Below are 23,016 nucleotides of genomic sequence, written 5' to 3' on the forward strand. Positions count from 1 at the left end.
TTATGGCTTAAATGTTAATAATTTGGGTTCCTTGTCTGAAGACATATTATCTTGTCTCATAAATATTATAAAGTGAATGTTTACATTTTTATCAGCAATGACATTTAACTATGTTTTATATTTATTCTGTCAATGTTTATCCATTGTGTTTTGTTTGTTTTTTTTTCTTTCAACATTTTTTATCCAAATTATATGCAAAATTTTTGTTATGTATGGGTAAGGCAAAGTTATCAACTTGAAAGTGTTTCTCAACAAAAATTTCTGTATTTTTAGCCCCCTGAGGAAGCAAATATATTTTGCGAAACGTCGGCCATTTTAAGTTAAACTGGACTTTTATTTCTCTGATCCTGAAATCTAAAATCTTACCAGACAATAATGAGATGTACTTGAAGCGTGTATTTCACCATGATTAAATGCTAGACTGTGCTTAAGCCAACTGGCAAAAAATAACAATAATTTTGTTTCTATCATGATCACCGTGAGATTTTGAAAATATATCATAGCTAGTGCAATTTTCCAAAGGTTTTTGAGTCCAAACGTATTCTACTGCCTGTATAATAGCTGGGATTTCATCAACAAATATTGATGTGTCTAGGTTTAACTTATAAGACTACATTATCCATTGATTGGATTTATATTGCGCCACCAATGTCTTCATTTGTTTAAAACCCATCGGTATAAATAACCACTGAATTCAGTTATTGGCTTTAGGAAAGTGGGGATAATTTGGATATCAAATACTAAATGTAGCCAGGATTATGTTGAAATTGTTGGTGATAAAACGCAGTTTTTTATAGGATATCAAATTTTGTCACATCTAATCATATTTACAGGTTCTATAAATGCGTCCGCTAAGGGTGAAGAGTTTTTTTGACTCTAAAATAGAGAGGTTAAATTCTATATAGCTTAGCTTCAAAAATTATAAGATGCAAGTTTCAGTAACTACTGCCAAATCAAAATCAACCAAGCAACAGATACATATATCAACTATTTATCTGGTACCAAAATATTGAAATAAGACAAAAATTACATGATAAGCAAGTTTTTAAGTTAAAAGCAAATATAATTTAAAGTGCCTTGTTTCAGATTAATATCGAGGGTGACCATTGGGATTTCGGTAACCGTAAGAGAGACAAGGTCGTTGAATTGGAGACAAAGTTGCGTAATTTAATACTTTTTAAAATACTAAATAAAATGGTTTAAAATGAAAAGTAAAAAAGAAAAAAATTGTGGTTTTTAATTATTTTAAATGAAAAGAGTTCGTCTATTATCTAACATCGTCAATATTTTTTTCGCGCCTTATATTGGAGCAACTTTGCCCTATAATTATCTATAGAAATATTTATTTCTTGGCCCTTCAAGCTGACCAATCACTTTAAAATCGAATATCTCAAAAACTAGTCCAAATATTCCTACGAAATAAAAGGCACGAAACTTATGAAAATACGGTTTACAGATACTTTCAGAGTCTAAAGTTGTTCAGTTTATATTTTTGGAGATATTGAACTTTTTGTCCAGTAGAGTGCAAGAACAATGCTTGCTTTTCAAACTTAAAAGCCCAATGATCATTTTATGTCAAAAATACTGCATAAAAAAATGTGGTTTACAAATATTGTTGAGGGTCTAAAGCTATTTAGGTCATGTTATTGAAGATATCGGACTTTTTGTCCAGTGGTACCTAAGATTAGAAGACTCCTTGGATTAGATTAGAAGATTAGATGGTGGCTTTCGAATTTTTAACACTTTGTATAGGTACTTGAAGTAGTCTATTAAAGGGAATTAAAAAATAGCTATATGATATCTCAATGATACTAATTTAACAATTAACATAGTTTTACTAAAGTAAGATAATTCTTTAGTCCATATAAATGATTCCTTAGTTGTTCTCCTTGTATTTCTCCAAAAAACTATTTTTTTTCTGGCGAGGTATTAGCTTTACCAAAAATAAAGTAATAATTCCTATGAAAGAACTTTCTTTGAAAGGCAAAACCGTCAAATAAACAAAATGTATATCATAAACCATATTATCCCTCACACCGAAAAATGGATAATCCTCATAAGTTGTGGTGGTCGCATAAAAGACGAATAAAATATATTCGTGCTTTTTGTTTATTCAAAAATTTTCTTTCTCTCTTCCATTCATAGCCAGTGCATGGAATAGATATATCTCAGTCATCATACTGTAGGAGCAAGAGAGAGCAGTGAGCACGCACATTTTTCTTTCTCTTTTACTCATAGTCAGTGTATGAAATAAAGAAGTTTTACTTCAATTGTGTGGACATTTTTTTAATGCACTTTTTGATGCCTTAAGCATATCAACATCAGAGGAAATAAGAAAGTATTTTTGTCGGTAAAAAAATTGAAAAAAAATTTATACAACTGATACAATTAGTTTTTTTTTAAATGACTTCTTTATACAGTGCGAGTCTCTTACTTGGAATAAATTTACTAAATCAAATGTGTTCTTTTTCGGAATTATGCTCGGATAAATCGATTAGCATTTTAAATTGCCTTTAATCTAATGTAAAAAAATATACAGGATGTTTCAAATGTAAGATATGATGTCATCGATAATTTTTTTAAATAGCAACCCTACTTTTTAATGACTATTATTAAAGGGTTTAACAAGTTACACTTGCGTGCTTTTACGCTTGTTTTTAAAAGTTATTTAACAAACAGTATCTAGTTCGAAAAACGAATTCAATTCAATAGTATATCTATAATAAATCCTTGGAATGTCAGGTATTATAATACCTGACGTAGACATTATGATAACAAATAAGTTATAAAAACAAGTAAGGTAGTAGTATCGATTGATTTGATTCATATTTGTGCGATGAAACTGTCAGGTTCCGGCGTTTGTAAAATGCCGTACTTAACTGAAGCACACAAGATTAAAATTCTTCATAAAGACGAAATGAAGTTATCCATTTATTCAGAGAGAAGTATCCTGATTTACCACCAATATCGCAAAGTACTGTAACCAATATCGAAAAACAGTTCTGGGAAAATGAGCATTTGAGACAAATAAAAATTTATCGTCGGAGTACACTCAGTGAAGAGGTCAAAATTATTGTTCTTTTCCTTCTTCAAGAAAATCCTGATGTTCCACTAGGCAGATAAATTATAAATTAATAATATAATAATTATAAGTGAGCCAGTGGCAAGAGTTCTTAAAGCAGAAAAACTTCATCCCCATAAAATAACAATCCTCCAGGAACTGACCAAAGATGATCTGAATAGAAGACTCTAATTTTGCGAACAAATGATGTATCTACTAGACAGGAATGTTCTACAAATGGAAAACGCTTTCCTATTTTCTGACGAATTAACGTTTATGTGAAAGGGTAAGGTAAATCGTCAAAATTGTCGTTATTGGGCAAACAAAACCAACCCACACTGGATGAGTGAACGCCACACTCAGCATCCAGAAAAAGTAAATGTTTGGGCAGGGATGGTTGGTGATCGAGTTATAGGACCGATTTTCTTCCAAGAAAACCTTAATGGAGGAAAATATTTTAAATTCTTGCTGAGGGACCTACTTCCGAATTTGGCTATTTTGTTCCCTTGCCCCATAGAAGCTTCCAAGACGTCCCAAATAGAAACATCTGATTTCAACAGGACGGCGCGCCTCCTTATTTTGCAAGGCCTGCCCGTGAGTACCTGGATGATGATACCTGTATTTCAAGGTAGAAGAGGACCATTTGAATGGCCGCCCAGTTCTCCGGATTTAACACCTTTGGACTTTTTCTTATAGGGTTACGCAAAGAGCAGAGTTTTTAAGGCCAAACCGGCAAATATTGAGGATTTGAATGAACAAATAATACAGGAGTGAAGGCTAATTTCCGGCGAAGTAATTAAAAATGTATTAAAACGAGTTTCAGTTCGGTTTGGGTTATTTTCAGTTAGTAAATGGCCAAAATTTTTAACAATTATTAAAGAAAGACTATTGAATTGAATTCATTTTTCGAACTAGATAATGTCTGATAAATATCTTTTAATCTTTTTATCTATCAGAGCATATTTCCAAAAAAAAATAACACCTTTGATTTAGTGAATTTATTCCAAGTTAGAGACTCGCACGGTATAACTACACTTAGTATTTTTTTATATGCATTCGAAATGATTAAAACATTTAATTGCTTTAACAATAAAATTAAATAAAATAAAAAAAATAAAATTACAAACAGCATTTAATTGATGACATTAACAACAATGATAATATTTTAAAGTGTATTTGACTATGAATATTTTTGCAATATAATAAAATAATAAATAATTTGTGATTTTTTTCAATGAAGACGTAGTTAGAAAAAATGCTTATTGCTAGTAAATTAAGTTTCGAAATAATCTAATATTTCCTACTTTTAGAATCCTTGCATATTAGTTATCTTTTAAATAAATTTGCTCTATATTATACAGGATCGTTAAATTAGTGTCATCCCTCAAATATCAAAGAAATACCAAAAAGTGTGATTTTTAGCAAAAGTATCTTATTAAAGGTTTCAATAGAGGAATAAAATTCTTTAATTTAATATAGTATTGTGGAAAAATTAGTGGTGAAGAGGACGACAAAAAAAAAAGTTTTTTATTTTATCAGCAACGTTTTAAACTTTTTCAGGCTAAAAATCGATTGGCTATCTTGAGTTTCTTACAAATACCAGGAAATCTAAAAAATATGCCGTTTTTTTTCCTTTCAAATGGAATACTCTGTATAAAATAATAGTTATAGTTATATCTATATAATTTTATCAATAAAATCTCTGTATCTGTATAAAATTTTAATCTTAATAATCTCATCTAACCATTATGAGATTTTTAATTTTTTAGTCTTCATTTAACCTGAGAAAGATAACTTTTTTTGTCTCAATGTCTTTTTTCTTTCTTTGGATGTATTTGTTATCTGATGCACATAAGGCAGCGAAATGTCGCATCTTATTAAAAAACGCTATTAAACTTTTAAATAAACAAAAACTACGAATTTATTACTTCATTTGAAGTACTTTAATTAAAGCACAACTCTTTAAAGAAAATGCATATTTTATGTAGTATTAAATTTTCTATATAATAAAAAGTATAAATTTCTCATCTCACAAACACTCCAAGTATATATTATATCTTCAGTAGTCTATCAAGGAAACAAAATACCATGTTCTAATAAGTTTTTAAATCGAATTAGAGGTACGTTTAGTAATTATTGTGTAAAAATCTATTTAAACCAACTAATTTTTACATTATATTTATTTTGTAAAAATGCACAAATTTGCAATACCCATTAATTCTGGTACCTTTATTTTCTGTTGTTGAATGACCCCGTTCGTTTTACTAAATAAAACCAAGCTGCCTGAACACATGAAAAGCAATTTGTTATCGCTCAAAAAAGCCAGATTGCAATTTCTATTGTTTATGTCTGCCGATCAGAACCATAATTTATTCTCTTATCGCTTCTGTAATAACCATTCAGCAAATCTGGTTGAGATTTTCGCCACAAATTATGCTTAAGATCAACAGCCACGCGAAAGCCTTATTCACGGCCGTGATCTCGCCATTCTGCCTCACTGAGAACACTTCAGAACGTGCATATTACGTACCCTTAAATTCGAACCTTTTGACATAAACCATAAACCTCATTCGGTTTGTCAACGTCGCAAGTGACGGACCCGGGCTGGTCATTATCGAATTATCAAGATGTTTATTTACTGGTGATTCGGGTTCCTGAACAACAAAACACATTATTCTATTAGAGCGGAGTGCCCGGTAGCGCTAAATTTAATTTTTTTTGAGTGGTGTTTTGTTAGTGTCTAGTGAAAATTCGCAGTGTTAAGAGAGATGGATTTGAAGGTTGCAGTTGTAGGAAAGAATGGATAGGGGTATTAAACGGTACCGCTTTTTTTAATTTTTAGTATTTTATAGAGACTATTTATAAAGTTTAATAGATAGATTTCTAATGAATAATATATTTTTTCTTTTTTGAATATTGCTCCTCATTTTAAAGAATTAATATTTGTTGTAATTTGCTTCTTACTTATGTATTTTTCTTTTTGAAATTAAAAAAAAATACTGCTGCTTATGATATTTTGCCAATAAAAACAAATTCAGAAAATTAATTAAAATATCTGCTTACAGTAAAACAGAAATTATGTAATAGCAAGGGCTTGAGATTATTCTCGATATGGAGAATTTTTTGAGAATGAACTTTTTAAACGCCCTTACGAATAAATTTAAAGATGAAAATTATACACAAAATTATAAGATGAAACAACAGTATTTTTCATATATAGAAAAACATAAAATTTCTTTGATTAAACAAAATACAAAAATTGAATTTTGTTCTTAACGGCAAATAATGGATGCGGTGATCTAACCTGAAATCGTTGAATCCTCCGATTCAGAATCTATTTCTATCATTAGCTCATCCTGGTTAAATGTCCTGAAGAGAGGTTGTGGGATTTTGTATTTCATGCTCAACCATAAATTGGTCTAACAATTTAAATTGTGAGCGAACAATTTTGAGGTTTTGTTGCAAATTTTACTTTACTTCGTATTGACGAAGTAATGGCTCACGGGATTCCCCGGCTACTTCGAAATTCGACGCTCACTCGTTAAAATTCGGGGATTTTATCTAAAAGTGAAATCGAATAAATTGTATTTTTAAAATTAGAATAATTTGTCCGATATGTTTTCTTTCTTCTCTAATTTTTTATGTTTGTTTCGGTTTCTATAAATGCAAAGTAATGGAACGATAAAATTAGTTGATTGTTAAGAAAACCCTCAGCGAGGATGTTCTGGCCGCGAATATTCTCTTGCTCGAGAATATTCTCTTCTTTATTGCCAAACAAAGGTGGTGGGGAAAAATATTGCAGGAAACTATTTCTAGATCATCTAACTTATTTGCTTGATCTTTAGGGCTATGTAAAAAAATCTTTTTCAAATTAAATTGTATTGTTAGTTTCATTATTTTCCGTTTAATCTCAACTTTTTTTCAACATATTCACCCCTTTAAATGTGACTTTTATACCGGCCATTAATAATGCCTTAAAATACCATAAATATTTTATTAAATATGAATTAAAAATATAAATTAGGACTTAATAACATTAAGTTTAAATCATTTCTTTCAAAACGGATCTTAAAATAGATTGTACATTTTCCTTGTTACTTTTTTCCTATTTCATAATGGTTCCTTCAGATTTACTATCCGAAGTTTCGTCTTTCCAGTGTTATCATCAACCTTTTTTTGGCCATTTAACAAGTTTTTGTGCATTTCGATACATTAACCTAACAAAAAAATATTTAATCTTTAAAGTAGAGGACAATCTGGAACTTCTTTGTCCGACAGTTTTTGCTGTATCTCTGAAAATAAAGTGGTGGGAGATATTCAAAGATTTCTGTAAAAAACACCCTGTATCTTCGAAATGGCGAAAGAAAGAAGATCGACTTTAGAGAGAAAGTCGACTTTAACACAATTGTGTTCTTTAAAAAGAGCCATTCTTGGGCTTTAACTGTTTTAGTATTCTTTAAGTTTTGTTAGTTGCGCATGTCGCCGCCAGAGGGCATTTTTGAACATTCCGACAGAAACGCTAAATTTTCTCAAAAAAATTAAATGCATTGGTATGCTTTTTTTTTTCATAAAAAAGTAGCTAAATGATGCCCAATCAGGCTCGCGAAAACCGCCTCTCGATATCTTAATCTTAACCTAAAATTTAGGCCAAAGAAAATTTTATATGAATATTTAAAGTAATTTTTCTCGAATTTTCTTTTATTTACTGATTTAAAAGTTAAAGAGGTTTTTGATGCCTCCGTAGATGTTTAAAATGATGACCATTATGCTCTATACATTCTTGAAGCCTTTCATGGGTAGATAGAACTGATAGAACTGCAGCTTCAATTTCGGTTCTGGGTATATTCCTAATTGCATTGCGAATCCGGTTTTTCATATCTTCTCTAGTCGTATGTTGACTCTGAAACACGATGTCCTTTATTCGACCCCATAAATAAAAATCTAGACTAGTTAAATCTGGTGATCGTGGAGGCCATGGAAAGAGACTTCCTCTTCCAATCTACCGCTGTTGAAAAACTGCATTAATGTGCTCTGGCACAGCAATTGCAAAATGTGCGGGGCAACCATCTAACTGCAAAAACCTGTTTTGCCGCAATTCCAATGCCACATCCTCCAGCAACAACGGCAATTGATTGGTCAAAAAGTTCTACCTCCCAGTATACCAGACCACACATTTAAGCTCCCACGATCTTGGTGCTGAACTTCACGCAACCAATGCGGATTTTCTGCAGACCAGTAATGCATATTGTGCAGATTGACTCGACCATCGCTATTAAAGGTGGCTTCACACGTCCAAGAAATTTGAGTGAAAATTCTCTATTTTACCGAATCATACCCAACATCCAATGACAATAGTCCAACCTCCGATCGAAGTATTCCTCTTTTAAGGCCTGATGCAAAACGACGTGATATGGGTGCATTCTAAAATTTTATTCATTCTAAAGTCAGTATATTGTGACGGTCATTTAAACATACCTATGGTCTTTCAAAATATTTTGAACCGTTGTTCGCGATGTGTCAAAGTATTGTGTTAATTTCCTTGAATGTAGATTGTAACGGGTATTGAATATTTTCCAGAAAAAACTATTGTTTACTTTAAGATCTGGATCGGAAGTTTGAATTAAATAAATTCGCCATTTTTTTTATATCATGGTCTGTCTTAAGTAGTTCTTTTCAGATGTTTTAGAACGGCAGTAATGATTTTCTATGACTGGATGTTTTCCTATAAAGGCTTTAATGTTTTTCGCATTCTTTTCAAAAAAAACCTTCTTTTTTTGATCACGTGTCTCTGCAGGCATGTTACCGTGTTTCATAAATCTATGAATAACACCTTGTAATCTTATGTTTTGTTATATGCAGAATATCCAAGAAACTTTTCTGGCACACAGGAACACTCTTATGATCAGCTAATTCTTTTATGTAGTATTTGACAGAAACAGCTTGCGCCTTCGAGAAAACATTGTTTGTCTGCATCTCTTAGGTTTGCAATAATCAGTATAATTCGGAATAAAACTAAAACTATCCTCTTTTTGCTTCTCTGGATTTATATAAAAAAGGTTGTGAAAATGTTGAATATCCCAGCCCCTAGCAAAATACGAGACAACTTACTTTTCTCTTTTCTTTCTGGCCCGCTTCCACATGACTTTGTTAACAACTAGTTTGTTTGGTTGATCACTCTTTTTTTTGGATAAACGTCCATTTTTTTTCAGAAAATGCGTGTAATATATAACAATGACAAGTCACAACAAAAACGACGTATAATTTTCAAACCTAAAACACTAACAACTATTCAGAAAGCCAGTTTATAAGCAGAACATAAATCGCTCTATTGGTTTCAAAGGGAAAATAGCCGCTTTTGAAACAAATCGTTCTGACGATATATAGCATATACCCAAACATTATAATTTTGCAATAAAGTGAATTTAAAATAAAAATGGACTTAGCCGGTTTTGATATACTAGGCGACTCATTTAAAAGTTTTCCGTTTGTGTATATAGTTTTTTTTAATTAATATTTAATTGTGTTATATGACGTTAGCTTGAACAGCATGTGATATTTATTTTCAATTAATTAAATAGTAGTTCTATTGCCCCAAAAGTCATTTATAAGAAGTACATACAATTTAGAAACTTGAAATGATTATATATTAGGAACGAAAAACTGATTAAGAAAAACGCTGTATATAGTTTCTATTTCTACAAAACGAAGGGGGAACAAAAACAAGCATATTATCTCACCCTTATCTGTAACCCCGTGGGCAGGGTGTGAACCCTTAAAAACTTAAATAGAAAGGAATGTCGAATGCTCTTCAAAAATGCTTTTCAATGATACCACAGAAAGCCACATTTTAGGAAATTCGTCTCTGTTTATCAAGGAAAACAATAAATAAAAAAATATTTATTATAAATCGTTAGCACAAAATTAAAAACACACAAATATATAGTCATATCCCTCATTACTAGTTAGTTCAATAAAAGTGAAGTTAGGCCAGAATGTTTTCCGACTCTTTTTCTAAATATCCAATAACTGTTAAACTATGATTAATCATCATGTTCGTAGCGTTATAAAAAAATGATCTTATTTTTGGTGAATGTAGGTTAATGAATAGGGTAGAAAAATCATTCGTTAGCTTCTGATGTTTATCATTTAGTTCAATTAGAAATATTGTGCCTTTATTTTTTAACCATTACGCACACAACTTTAGCACTAAAAGTGGTTTGCAGGACTCACCCTGACTAGCAGAAAAATTTGAGCTGGACAGCCACCCTTAATTACGTAAAAACAGTTTAAATTGAAAAAATTGGAACCAGTTATTAAATAGCATTCAAGTCCGTCTTTAAAAATCGTTTTAATGTTGATGTCAGAGAATTGTTGTTTTATTATGGAGAATAGGGTAAACAAAACAATATGAAAATCATTAACGTATACAAGGAACAACAATGGCTTGAAGACGGAACATTATGGAATCCCAGTAGTTACCATAATAGACTCGCTCCTTACGAAAATTAACCACCAGACGCCATTTTATCAGGAATAATGCGATTGAGCTTTTCTAAAACCACAAATACACAAAGCATACTCAAAAAAAAATCGTAATCAAAAGTTCATAAATGTACAGAGTCAATAGATGCGCGGAGAATTTTATTACCTTAACAATTATATCAATAACTTGCTCCTGGACGATTGTATAATTGGATATTCTCCACATTTTAAAAATAGGTTGATACAAGGTGTGTTCAAAGGGCACAGATAATAGTTTTCTGATTTATCAAATATTGATTAAGAATTAGGGCAATACAGAATTGCTCGAAATAATTGTTATTTAATTATGTAAAAATAGATACGTTGGACATCTTCTATGGACTAAATAAGATAATTTCGAAGGTTTAGGGTTGTACGGGCTTAAATACCTATTTAGGTACGTCAAACTTATAATCTTTATTATTTCAATGAAATTTATTACCTTCTTCAGGTACCAAGTATTTTAAATGGATCCAGTAAGGTTGCTTATTTAACGAGCAGATTTGCGTAAAAAAAATTGGTGAAACTGATAAATATCATAACAGAACAGTTGAATTTATTATTTAATGTATATCTTGTCAAGATTCTTAACGTTTTATTTTAGGAAAACTCAACCCAACGGGTTACCCTCAAAAAGTTAAGTTAAGTAATATCTGATTTCATTTATGTTAGAAAAAATTATTCTATTTGTCTTCAAACATTTCTAGATTTCCTAAGAGAGTTTGAAATTTTTAAACCTTATTTAAATTACTTTCCAAAAGTTTAAAATTTAAATTTTCAAACTTTCAAATAATTTTAATATTTTTGCTATGCTGGAAAAACCATTTTATTAATAATTACTTTAATCTATTACACATACTTATTCCTACAACAAAAATGCTTAAAATGAGGAAATTCAAAAATGCTGATATACTGTTTTCTCGGTATTAAAAGGTACGTGAGAATGCTTGTCGATAATCACACTTCAATTTTAATTTTAATCTTTATTGTGCGAAATTATTAATTGAATTGTGAGGTAATCGTTTTTCCAAATGATCCTCCTTTTGTTTCAGAAAAACGAAATTATTATTTAAGCGTAGTTTATTAATCACAGAGAAAGAAATAAGTTTTTATTTTTAGTGTGCCTTAATTGGTCACATTATAACTTGAAGTTTTTTTTATAAAATATTTAATTTATAAAATAATTATAAATGTTTCCTACCTTTCACAACTTCATGGTTCAACAGTATCAGTTCCTTTACTACTTCTGCCTTGGAAAGTCAGTTCTTTCAATTAATCTTCAATTTAAGTCAAAGTCAATCTTTAATTTATGCTCTCTCGAATCCCTTTTATGTCTATAACATCAAAATTTAGAAGTGTTTTGCTGATGATCATGATTCGTTGAATTTATAATAGGGTCGCTCGCAATTCTAGTTACTTATCAGAGAATACACATTTTTTTTTTAATAAAAGAAATATCAAGTCTTTTAATACGTAGTTTACATTTCTTTTTACACCACAAATAATGTAATTTTATAGCCGCTATCAGATAACTTGTTATCAAAAGTTTTAACCGAACAGTTACGTAGAAATGTTGAGATAGTCCCAAGTAGAATGATCTCATATATAGATCATATAAAATTTGATCGTTATCATCGAAAAACAATTGTGTGCAAAATTTTATATTATTTTAAAAAGATTGTGCATCCTTTGAATGTTAGCTATGGGTAAGTTATTGTTGTATTTTCAAATAAAAAAAGGCTTATTTTTTTTTTCCTATTTAGCTAATTACTGTCATATATTGAAGGAACTTAATATATATTTTTTAAATTAAAGAAGTGCACCGGGGACAAACTCTGGCAGAAGTAATATACCTTATCAAAAATTAAACTTTCGTTTCGTTTCGTGTACGTAATATAATAAACGACTTAACAATTAATAAACACTGATTACAGAAACAAGTTATTAGGCTTAACTTCATGCTTAAATATTAATAAATGTTGTGCCTGGCTCGCTCATTATTACGTATAGTATAGGTCAAGCTATTAAAGAAAATAATGAACATTGTAAGACTCGAAATTTATTTAATATATATAGTTTTTATCATTTTGTGAATCTGTCAATCTGGCGCCTTGATAAAACAAAACGAGAAAACAATCATTTATTGCTATTCACAGACTCGTATTCTAATATTAGCTTTCCTCGTTTTATCATGGTGTCCGAGGCGTTTTTAAGACTAAAGTTTAATAATATAAATTTAATTGATAAATGTTTATTAAGTGTGAACTGTTCGCGTGTGCAACAAGGTGGTTTTACTATTATTTTCTACTGATTGCATGTAATCGAGTGTAAACAATGATAAGTGACAAATGTATGTGTTTGGTGAAAGTTATTGATGTTATTGTACTAATTGTTGTCCAACATGATTCATATTGAAATATTTTACTAAAAGCTGTTTTTAACAAAATTATTTCTTTACATCACTTTACCAGAATTTCTAAAATCTTTCTGATTTCTATTAATTTTTTATTTAAATAAATATTTATTATACTTTTGATTTAAATGTGATATTTAAAAAATTTAGTGTGTTAAATATAACTAAAATTGGATTTTACAATGTCGATTGCGTGAATGAATGAATGATATGTTATTAGAAATCATGCCTGCAAGAATGTTAAGTGTTACACCATTTAACTTTTCCAAATGTTTTAGTGAGGTCAGATTTATCGCTGTGTATATTTTCAAACAGAACAGAAATGTAATGAAAATTTTGAGGCAGAGACGTGATTACTTCAATTTTTCTTAAGAAAACTATGAAATGCATTTTTTTTTTATCGTATGTATCGTATTTAAAATAAGTTTAATAGTACGCTTAACAAATTATTCTTAATTTGCCTAAACTAACCTTTCGCCTCAAAACTAATCTCATCTATAAGGTGTACTGTCTTTGACTTTGTAAGTAATCTAAAGAGTTATATCACAAATCCGTCAAGTTCTGGTTTACAACTATTCCATAACATAATCCTATACTAATTGTGAATTGTTTTGATAAGAAATTGTAAAGTGGTTTTTATATTCATATTCACAAGAAGTAAAAGACATTATTAACAACATTTCTAATTATAATAAAGATAGGTTACTGAGGGAACTAACTTATATGTATTAATATACCATCAGTGCCAAATTGGAATAAGGTTTATTATATACGTAAGACGCATATGGTTTTTCACGCCTGAAAATACAAAAATATTGATTTTTTTCGTATCTACTGGATTCGGTTTTTTATTACTGCTTGGACTGCTTGAATTTTTTTTATAACAGTAATCAATAAACTATATTATAAACTTTTAATAATCATCTGAAACTTACTGAAGTAAATTAAGCAAACTTACCATTTTCCATGTATGTTTGAAAAAAGCTATAACTCTATGACAAAGGTGGAATATAAAAAGGGAGTGGCTCTTTCCTCGGTTATAAGTATTAAAGCTTATAAGCTCTAATTAGAAAGAATAGGTATAAAAATGCTCATCTTTTTTCACTCTCTAGTTTAGTGCCCACAGAAAAATGAATGTGGATAGTAGATACTAATCATAATAATTGAGTAGAATATAGTTAGTAATATTTTTCATTTCTTCTGATTTATGTATGGAAAGCTTGAAACCTTATAATAAAAACACTTAGTGAAAGTATATATTGTACAATTTACATGTGGTTTTTAGGATTTTTAATCAGCATGTAATTTTTTATTACAGATACCATTTCTCAGAGAGCCGAAACCGACTCGGACGTGCAACGCATCGTCGAGTCTCTTCTTAATCAAGTTCTGGATATGGCCGTTGATATCATTGAAAAAAATCAATTGTTATCTGACTCAGAAACTACTGGACCACAGGGAGGTGGTAGCAAAACTGAAGTTACCGTCGAGGATATTCAAAAGGAAGAAGAAGATTTTGAATATAAGGTAAGAGGGTTTAACATCCTTGTATTTCGACACATTTCCCACAACAACACTTTTAAAATAAATCGTCGTTAACGGTAGCGTAATAAGAGAGGAAGGAGGTAATAATGCCTAACAAAAATAATACACACACATTGGTCGTAATCGGGTATAAAATTAGAAACAGATTTGCAAACTTGTTCTAGTCGCGGATCCGGTGTAACACCGGTGATATATTATCGGGGCTATATCCACCAAAAATTACTCATGCTCTATCCAGCGACACCTTAATCGATGCCAAAAGTTTCGTGGAGGATTACGAGGAATACCATGATTCCTGCAGCGAAATGCCAGACTCTGATCTGGCTATTAGTCAGGTAAGAAAATAGGCAAAAATGGATTCATTCATCGATCATTTGGTTCATATCAAATAATCCACTGGACTCATTTTTCTAAAATCATATGTGGATTGGCATTTCATTGGAATCAGGATTGTTATTATGGATGAAAATATACACTGCATGCTGCATGCGGTGATATTAGATTGGATACCTGAAATTACCAACATTAAATGTGCCAATCGTTGTTGTACGTTGAAGAATCAGTGTTGCTAGTGTCTATATGTTATTTATGTAATAACTTAGAAAGTTATATGTATTATTGTATCCAAAAATGTTTTAATGGTCTCTATGGTTTTTTTTTTAAGTAGAAGAAGTTCATGTTCTATTTAGTTGGTTTTTGCACAATGCTACACCAGCAAATACACTTACCAACCAATATCTTTACTAGATTTTTAGGCTTTATTTTGATTATTCCTTATAATATTCTTCTGTTCTTAGTTTGTATGATCATGAGGTCCCAAGTACAGTTTCCTAAATATGCTTCAAATGTGCTATTTATTATATCGAGTTTCAGAAATACCTTTGGCTTTATATTATACTTAATAATGTTGATCTTAAAATTTGATTAATCAAAATATATTTCCTAATCTGTTGTTTGAACCAATAATACATTACCATCCTCATTTATAACACAGTTCATTTCATATATTGCACGATCCATCTGATGTTTTTATAATTCTTTTAACACTGTTTCGTCTTTACATATGCTGACACTATTTCTGTATTAAACTTCGAAATAAAAAATATTTGGTTGTAATAAAAACTGGATGATTTTGTTTGATCTGGGTATTGGGTGGCATCTTTAATAGGTTTAAATTGTTTCGCGAAGTAACTCCCTAAATTAGTAATAATTTAATTGAATGCGAATTAAAGTTATTACTAGAAAGAGGAAAATTAAGATATATCAAAGCATATCGCAGAACAATATGTTATCACTATCCTATTGCAACAGGTTTAATAAATGATGAAGAAATCATTAAAGAGAAAAATCATATTAATCAGTTTTTTCATTTCATTAAAACTCACAAGTTTTTTATTATTTATTATGTCTTTAAATTTTTAAATATATTTTTTGTCTTAGAGATTTTACTGGGAACCGTATACTGAACAGGATTGTCAGGTTAAAACTGCTTATTGGTTTTTTCAGCTATGAGATGGGTTTTTGTTTGAGCATTTTGTTCAGTCTCAGCTTGTTTGTAATTTTGTGTTTTTGTCAAATGATTTAGAACTAAATGAAAAACCAAATGTATTCATGATTTATCTTGGTACAAAAACTGATTACAGCATAGTGCAATACGATAATAATTTATGAAATTGTGAGTACAATCAAAAGTTTTCTTGTATAATGAATTTTATTTTAATAAGATGCATGGATTTTGCACTAATCCACAAAACATTGTTTTTGAAACAGTAATTTTTAAAATAAAAATGTTATTAATGAATCATTATTTTAACGAAATTCTCACAAATTGGAATATCACACTCTAAAATAGTGTGGTGGTTTCTTGAACATGGATGTATCAATAATTATTATTCTGTTGGCCTTACCAAGAACTGAAATAATTTTACTTTCGAAATAAAAGGGTTTAAACATCTAGAAAAATATAATTACAGTTTGAAAGAAAGATGCCATGAAACCACCAGAATTATAATAATCTATATATTATATAATAACTTGTAATTTCTTTGTATAATTGTGATCTATATGATAGGTACTGTATGTAAATTTATTTACTTTGCTTTCAATTCCATTTTAATTTAAATTTCGATCAAATTTCTGTTCTTGTATTAGGTGCTTTAAATGACAAGAATTTTTTTTTAATACTTTAAAAGGGCTTTTTATTTGTTTGAAAACGATGTATATCTTAATTATATCAGTTCAAACGGAACTATTGTATAAAATAAATATATTTTTTTTGCTTTTAAATAATTATTACTACTTCAAATTTTTTAACAAAAACTCGAAAGATCTTATAAGAAAATGCCTGCAGCACTAAAAAATAGTGTTTAATATGCTAGAACCTAAATTATTCCAAATTTGCTTTAATAAAAGTAATGTTCATACAGGGCGTCAATTTGAAAACTTTCAATGCAAATATCTTTTAAATTAGAAATTTCAGAAAAACCAAATTTGGTACAAATGTTTTATAGGTAAAGAGAAGAAGAACTACCACATTTAACTCATGGGGTGAGTAATCAATTGGGTTGATATGCTCCTCAAATTAAAGGTCTTTTTAAATAGTATTCATCTGCTCAATATTTGTTTTAAATAACTAGAGGCAAAAAAATGAATGTGAAAAAAAAAATTTTGTAATATTCTAGTTTGTTAAATAAGATGCTTAAAATGCATTCCATTTTGGGCTAAATAAAAATGCGATCTATTTTGAAACTCATTTCTTACATTTTGAAATATTGTTCTTGTAATAAATGCACTTTCTGTTATAATTCGTTGCCGAAGATCACCAAGGGAATCTGGTTGTGTTTTAAACGCAACAATTTGACCCCAGAGAAAAAAATCGAGGCATGTTAAATCTGGTGATCTTGGTGGCCATTCTATCGGACCCCTTTTTCCAATCCACTGATCTGGAAATGTATTGTTTAAATATTGTCTCACAGGAACAAGAACATAATGAGGATTTTCTATTTGTTCAACTATCTAAGAATAGATGTTATCGAACTTTTTCAAGTCTGTTTCGCTATTAAGGTTATTATTAATAAATAATGGCCCAATAATAGAATTCCCACCCATACATTTACCATACTTTTTCTGGGTACTGTGTCTTCAACTTTTCTGTTATTTTTGCGTAAAATTCGGATGAAAATGTATCTTACCGAGAAATTTATGAGAAATTTCTGTTAACGCTGAGCCTTGGCGAATTTTTTTAGCTAAACTGTACAGTATGTCTGATATCGGATTAATAAAAAATTAAAAAACCGTTTATAATAGTTTAGAACACAATTTAACAAACTGAAATAGGTAATGCTTATTTAAGACAATTAAAACCCGACCCACCATACTTAAAGTATTTGGAACAAAAAATTTTCTTTCTATTTTATCTGAAAAGGTATACACTTTGAGCATTAAATATCTTAGAACAGCATTTAACAAAAAATGCTTCCTTTATTTTATATAGCGTATTTCATTTAAATAGCAATTTTTTTTGCCCTATTTTAAATTTTAAAAAATACCCACATGAATACTACTCTAAAGACCTTTATCACGAAAGGGGTGGTGCCATTTAAAATTTAGGGATTGAGGTGCATAGAACTCCATGACCTTATTATACTAGTTCTTCTTCCTTTAACATTTGTACCAAATTTAGTTTTTCTAACTTTTTTGCTTTCAAAGATATTCGCGTTGAAATTTTCAAATTAACACCGTACATTTTTGAAATCAGAATAAAGATATCTTCTGGTCAAAATGCGCTTCGATTTTATGATTCACATTTGTTCAAAAGATAATAAAGGAAAAGCCCTTTTGTTTTACTTATGGAAGCCCCTGTAGCTCCATATATATGAAAAATATCCTTGTACATAAATGAATATACTTAATAAAAATAATGTCATATTAAACAAATTTTATTTTCTCATTTATACTGAATACCCGGTTTGGCAACCACCTCTCGTTTACTTCTAATTAAGCTGCTTCGGTACGTTTGTCTTAATATCATTCCATTTCTGACACTCTTAACAGCCCGAACTTGGCTTCTCGTTGGTTTGGCAACTGGAAAAGCATTTTTGCTTTAGCTTATATATGTTACTAGTTTGTATGTATCTTTCATTTTAATTTTAGATCATGAACGATCTTGGCGATAACGTGGAGAAGGTTATAGCCGAGAGGCAACGCTTGAAGCGCAAAAAAGACAAATTTGTAAAGCATGGCGGCGTCACCAGCCTGATACCCATTGAAACTGATTCCAACGCTGAAGATGACACCGACATACAACAAAACGATATGAGATTATTAGAGGTATGTTTAGTGAAAATTTGAAAATTACAAAGGTTGTTAAACATTTTTCTCTAATCAGTTAGGGGCCAAATACAACATCCCAAAAAACTTATTCCAAAGTACCGAGATGAAAGAGATTACTGAACAGACTATAGATAGGCACGATGAGAATGCCGAGAGTAATCTGGAAGCCGAACAACCTGTAGTCGTTAATTTAAAAGAACGAGAAGGTAAAGAGGATGATGACGATGTTTATAGGCCAATTGCGGTCAGTCCAGATGGAAGGTAAGTTAAAGCTCTTATCCAAGATTGCAATAAATATATATATTTTTAACAGGTTCTTTAAATATGAAGAGGAAATTGGTCGTGGATCGTTTAAAACTGTATATAGAGGCTTGGATACTCAAACTGGAGTGGCAGTCGCATGGTGTGAATTACAAGAAAAAAAACTCAACAAAGCTGAACGGCAGAGATTCAGGGAAGAAGCCGAGATGTTGAAAAAACTGCAACACCCGAATATTGTAAGATTCTACAATTACTGGGAGAGTCCGGGGACTAGGAAGAAAAATATCGTGTTGGTAACGGAATTGATGCTTAGTGGAACCTTAAAGACGTAAGTCGTATATTTTAAGTTATTTATTTTGCAATAGTTTAATAATTGTGACTAAATCTTTTTATTACCAGTAGTCAGAATTGGAATATCTTAACAGATATTCTGCAAAAGATTGATCTAAGTACAAAGATATTTTGAATTATTGGATTTAAGTTGTCTATTTGGGTTTTAAACCGATTATGTTTATAATTATGAAATAGGGGAAATAATTTATAAATAACCTTATATCAATATTAAATGGGTAAATAGGTTTCACATTTTAACGTAATTTCAAGATTATTTTAACATTAGTTATACGAACATATTGTACCTGTATACCCATGTTCGATATAATTCAGGTGTGATTATAAAAGTAGCGTTATTTTAAGATTTACAATTACACTATAACTGTATGATAGATATTATAACTCATCTTCCTCACAATTATATTATGAAGAATATTAATGTTGCAAATTTTACACCACCTCAGAGAAGAAAAGCGAAAAAAGAAGTAACAGTTCTATATCACACTTACTATCTTCCCTGAATAACCCTTCTATAAGTAATATGCTTACTACAGTTAGGTCACTATAATTCGAATAATGCTTTACTACTTTTACTTGATGTCCAATCCATACAAAATAAAACATCTGAGCTTTCCTTATATCTATATGAATTTGGTAGTGTCGAAAGCAATCTTATGAAACATCTTTGAGAATTGCAATCATACTAAACCCGTACAACGGTATGGACGATTATATACTAGTGCTAACTTTAAACTTTCAACTCCTACCGCTCTTTATATCACCATCTAATTAAGCTGTCTAAACGATCATATTATTCTTAACGAATAAATGATTCGTCAAATAAATAGAGTGAGAGCTGCAAAATAGTTAATGAATAAAATGATATACGTTGAAAGAATAATTATTATTCAGAAGCCTGAATTATGCCTAAAGTATCGCCCAATAAACTAAATACATTCTTTTATATGTATGTATTTATAAAAATGTTTTGTTGAATTGTTTGATTTTTTTTGTTTTGATTAGTTTTATGAGTTTTAATTAATTTTTATGTGTTGCAAATAGCATTGCAATTGCAATAGATTCATAGTTTAGATTGTTTGTTTTGTAACTTAGTTTAGTTTTGTTGTTGTTGCAATTTAGGTTTATATTAAGGCGAAAAAAAATACCAGCAAGTCCTCGCACAGCGTACTAGCTCCTGAGGGCTGGGGGCATTATGTATTTATTGCCGATGTTTATTAAATTTACTTGTATTTCTTTTGTTATATTGCATTTAAAAATAAACAATATTATTATTATTATAACGTAGCCCAAGATCTTTAAGGGGAATTATAAAAAACTTTTTAAAATACAAAATATATTTACTATATTAAAAAGATACTACTTAAGTCAAATCTAATAATCAAACAAGCTAATCAGTGCCATACTTTAAGCAACAAATGAAACTCACCGAAAACTCATCTTTTTATACTAGGATACAAATATATAACACATACCCCAAAATAATATGAGTGTTGAAACTCCAAGCAGATTCAATAACAAACTTAACACGTTTTTGCAAGAATTGTGGGTCTATGATGTGAAACAATTTTAGTAATGGTTTTTATTTAATTTATTTATAAAGTTACGGGTAACCCATTTTTACAAAGTATATAATTATTAAATACTATAAAAAACATTTGACAAATTGGTAGCAATAGCAAAGCAATTAAATACCTAAATAGTAAAACAGTTACATTTTTTAATCCTAAAACTGTAATATTACTGTCCATAGTTGGACAGCATTCTTTCAGCATGTTTTTATTTGTTTTATAAAAATAATGTAGGTTATGACTGTTTAAGGCCAGTAATTAGGAGGTAAACTAGTTCATAGTAAGTTATTTTGTCTAGCTAATTCTCTTTATCCAAAAAATATGACAGCTAATTTAGATGGAATAATTTTTATTCTATTGTTGTAAGAGTATGTGCAAATAAACTTTAGATTTATTTAGAATATTATTTTAACGGTTTCATTTTTATTAAAACTTACTCACAGCAGCCTATCGTCGACATACCTTTTTATGTAACATTTTTTTACAAACAAATCCATATTAAACCTACTAATTCAAAAAATATAACGCACCTAGCCTTGACACCTGTGTAATGCATAGGAAGTGAATTAGAAATTTTCCTGTACGTACCCGCGGAGTTCTATCTAATAAATGATATGAAAATACAAAATCTGCCAATTACTTAATCTATTGTTTACTAGATTGTCTAAACCGAGCCGATCTATTTGCTGGTTCCAACTTATTATTTTATGTTAAAAACGATGCATCCAAAATATGTATGGCCATATTTTTCTGGGTACTTTGAATTTGCCTTGTTTTCTCATTATGGAGTGAGGATTCGTAAGGAATTGCAGCCCTATTTTATTTTTTTATTCCTTATGGTATCTAAATGTTGAGGATTATGTTCTCTTAATCTGCACAAACTTAAAATAATTTTATACGTACTTGTTCATTATTTTAAGAAATGAAATTAAGGCTTACTTAGTGGTTCAGATCAACTATAAGACGAGCCATTATTTTCCGTAAATTTGTAAATATTTTAGTTTCTAAGCAGACATTAACTAAATGGAAAATGTAAGCGGGATAATATTAGAACAGCACTATAACAACGTGGATAATCCAATAACCTCAGTTTCTACGCAGGTCCACCTCAGTAGTTGCCATTGCAAAGTCAAACACGTCAACACTCCATTGCAATACATTTATAAATTTAAAAAATATGCATATTAATATTAATGGGGAATAACTATAATTTACTTGATCACCCCGATAATTTTTCCAATAGAATATAATATTATGTATACACATTCGTATATCATTACTTAAATAAGCCAAGACAAATTGGCTTTTTTTTGTCGAACTGAGACAAACATAAAATAAAGTAAATACACGTGCATGTTTCTAAATTAAAATATGGTTTACTTAAACGTCTATCACAATGAGTTAAATAAATAAACAAATATTTACATTTCAATCACGTTTTTTTAATCAGGACAGAAACAAAATTATCGAAAAATCAAGTTTAACAAAAAGATAGAAAATATACCTAATGAGTACTAAATCAATTACTTATTATGAGGATTAAGTTATTGTTGTTAGGTTTAATAAGATTGTCGTTATCTCCAATAAAAATGCATTTTAATACATAACAAATACATTTTTATTGAGGAGAGCTATTGGCTTTTTTTAGTTTGTTAAAAAGCGTTTTGTTTAGCATTAGGTTGTACAATTTCTTGATTATTTAACGAAGTTTCTATCTATATTTCATGCTTTAAGAGAGTCTAGGAATCATTATCTTATTACAAGTTGAACTTATTTTCTGTACTGCCAGATTACGTACCATATTAATAAACCAACATTACTAAAAGTTTAAAATATTTTTTATCACACTGTAACACATAAACTTATTTTCTACTAAAAAATAAAATGTTAGTCTCTACACAGGGTGTTACAGAATAAGATGCTGATCCTTAAGTCTGTTAATCCTTAGGTGATTTTTAAAA

At 29.8% G+C, this 23,016-nt stretch overlaps 1 protein-coding gene across 1 annotated transcript in view; it reads left to right on the forward strand.

The window, feature by feature from the left end:
• Positions 1–23,016, forward strand: part of LOC126740707 (uncharacterized) — a 114,925-nt gene that overhangs the window by 27,021 nt on the left and 64,888 nt on the right. The window contains exons 7-12 of the mRNA XM_050446835.1: positions 14,314–14,522; positions 14,705–14,875; positions 15,981–16,019; positions 18,693–18,869; positions 18,928–19,133; positions 19,186–19,461. Coding sequence (XP_050302792.1) covers positions 14,314–14,522; positions 14,705–14,875; positions 15,981–16,019; positions 18,693–18,869; positions 18,928–19,133; positions 19,186–19,461 — 1,078 coding nt within the window. The remainder of the gene's footprint in view (positions 1–14,313; positions 14,523–14,704; positions 14,876–15,980; positions 16,020–18,692; positions 18,870–18,927; positions 19,134–19,185; positions 19,462–23,016) is intronic.

Source organism: Anthonomus grandis, chromosome 9 (genome assembly GCF_022605725.1).
Source record: "Anthonomus grandis grandis chromosome 9, icAntGran1.3, whole genome shotgun sequence".
Classification (NCBI taxonomy): domain Eukaryota; kingdom Metazoa; phylum Arthropoda; class Insecta; order Coleoptera; family Curculionidae; genus Anthonomus; species Anthonomus grandis.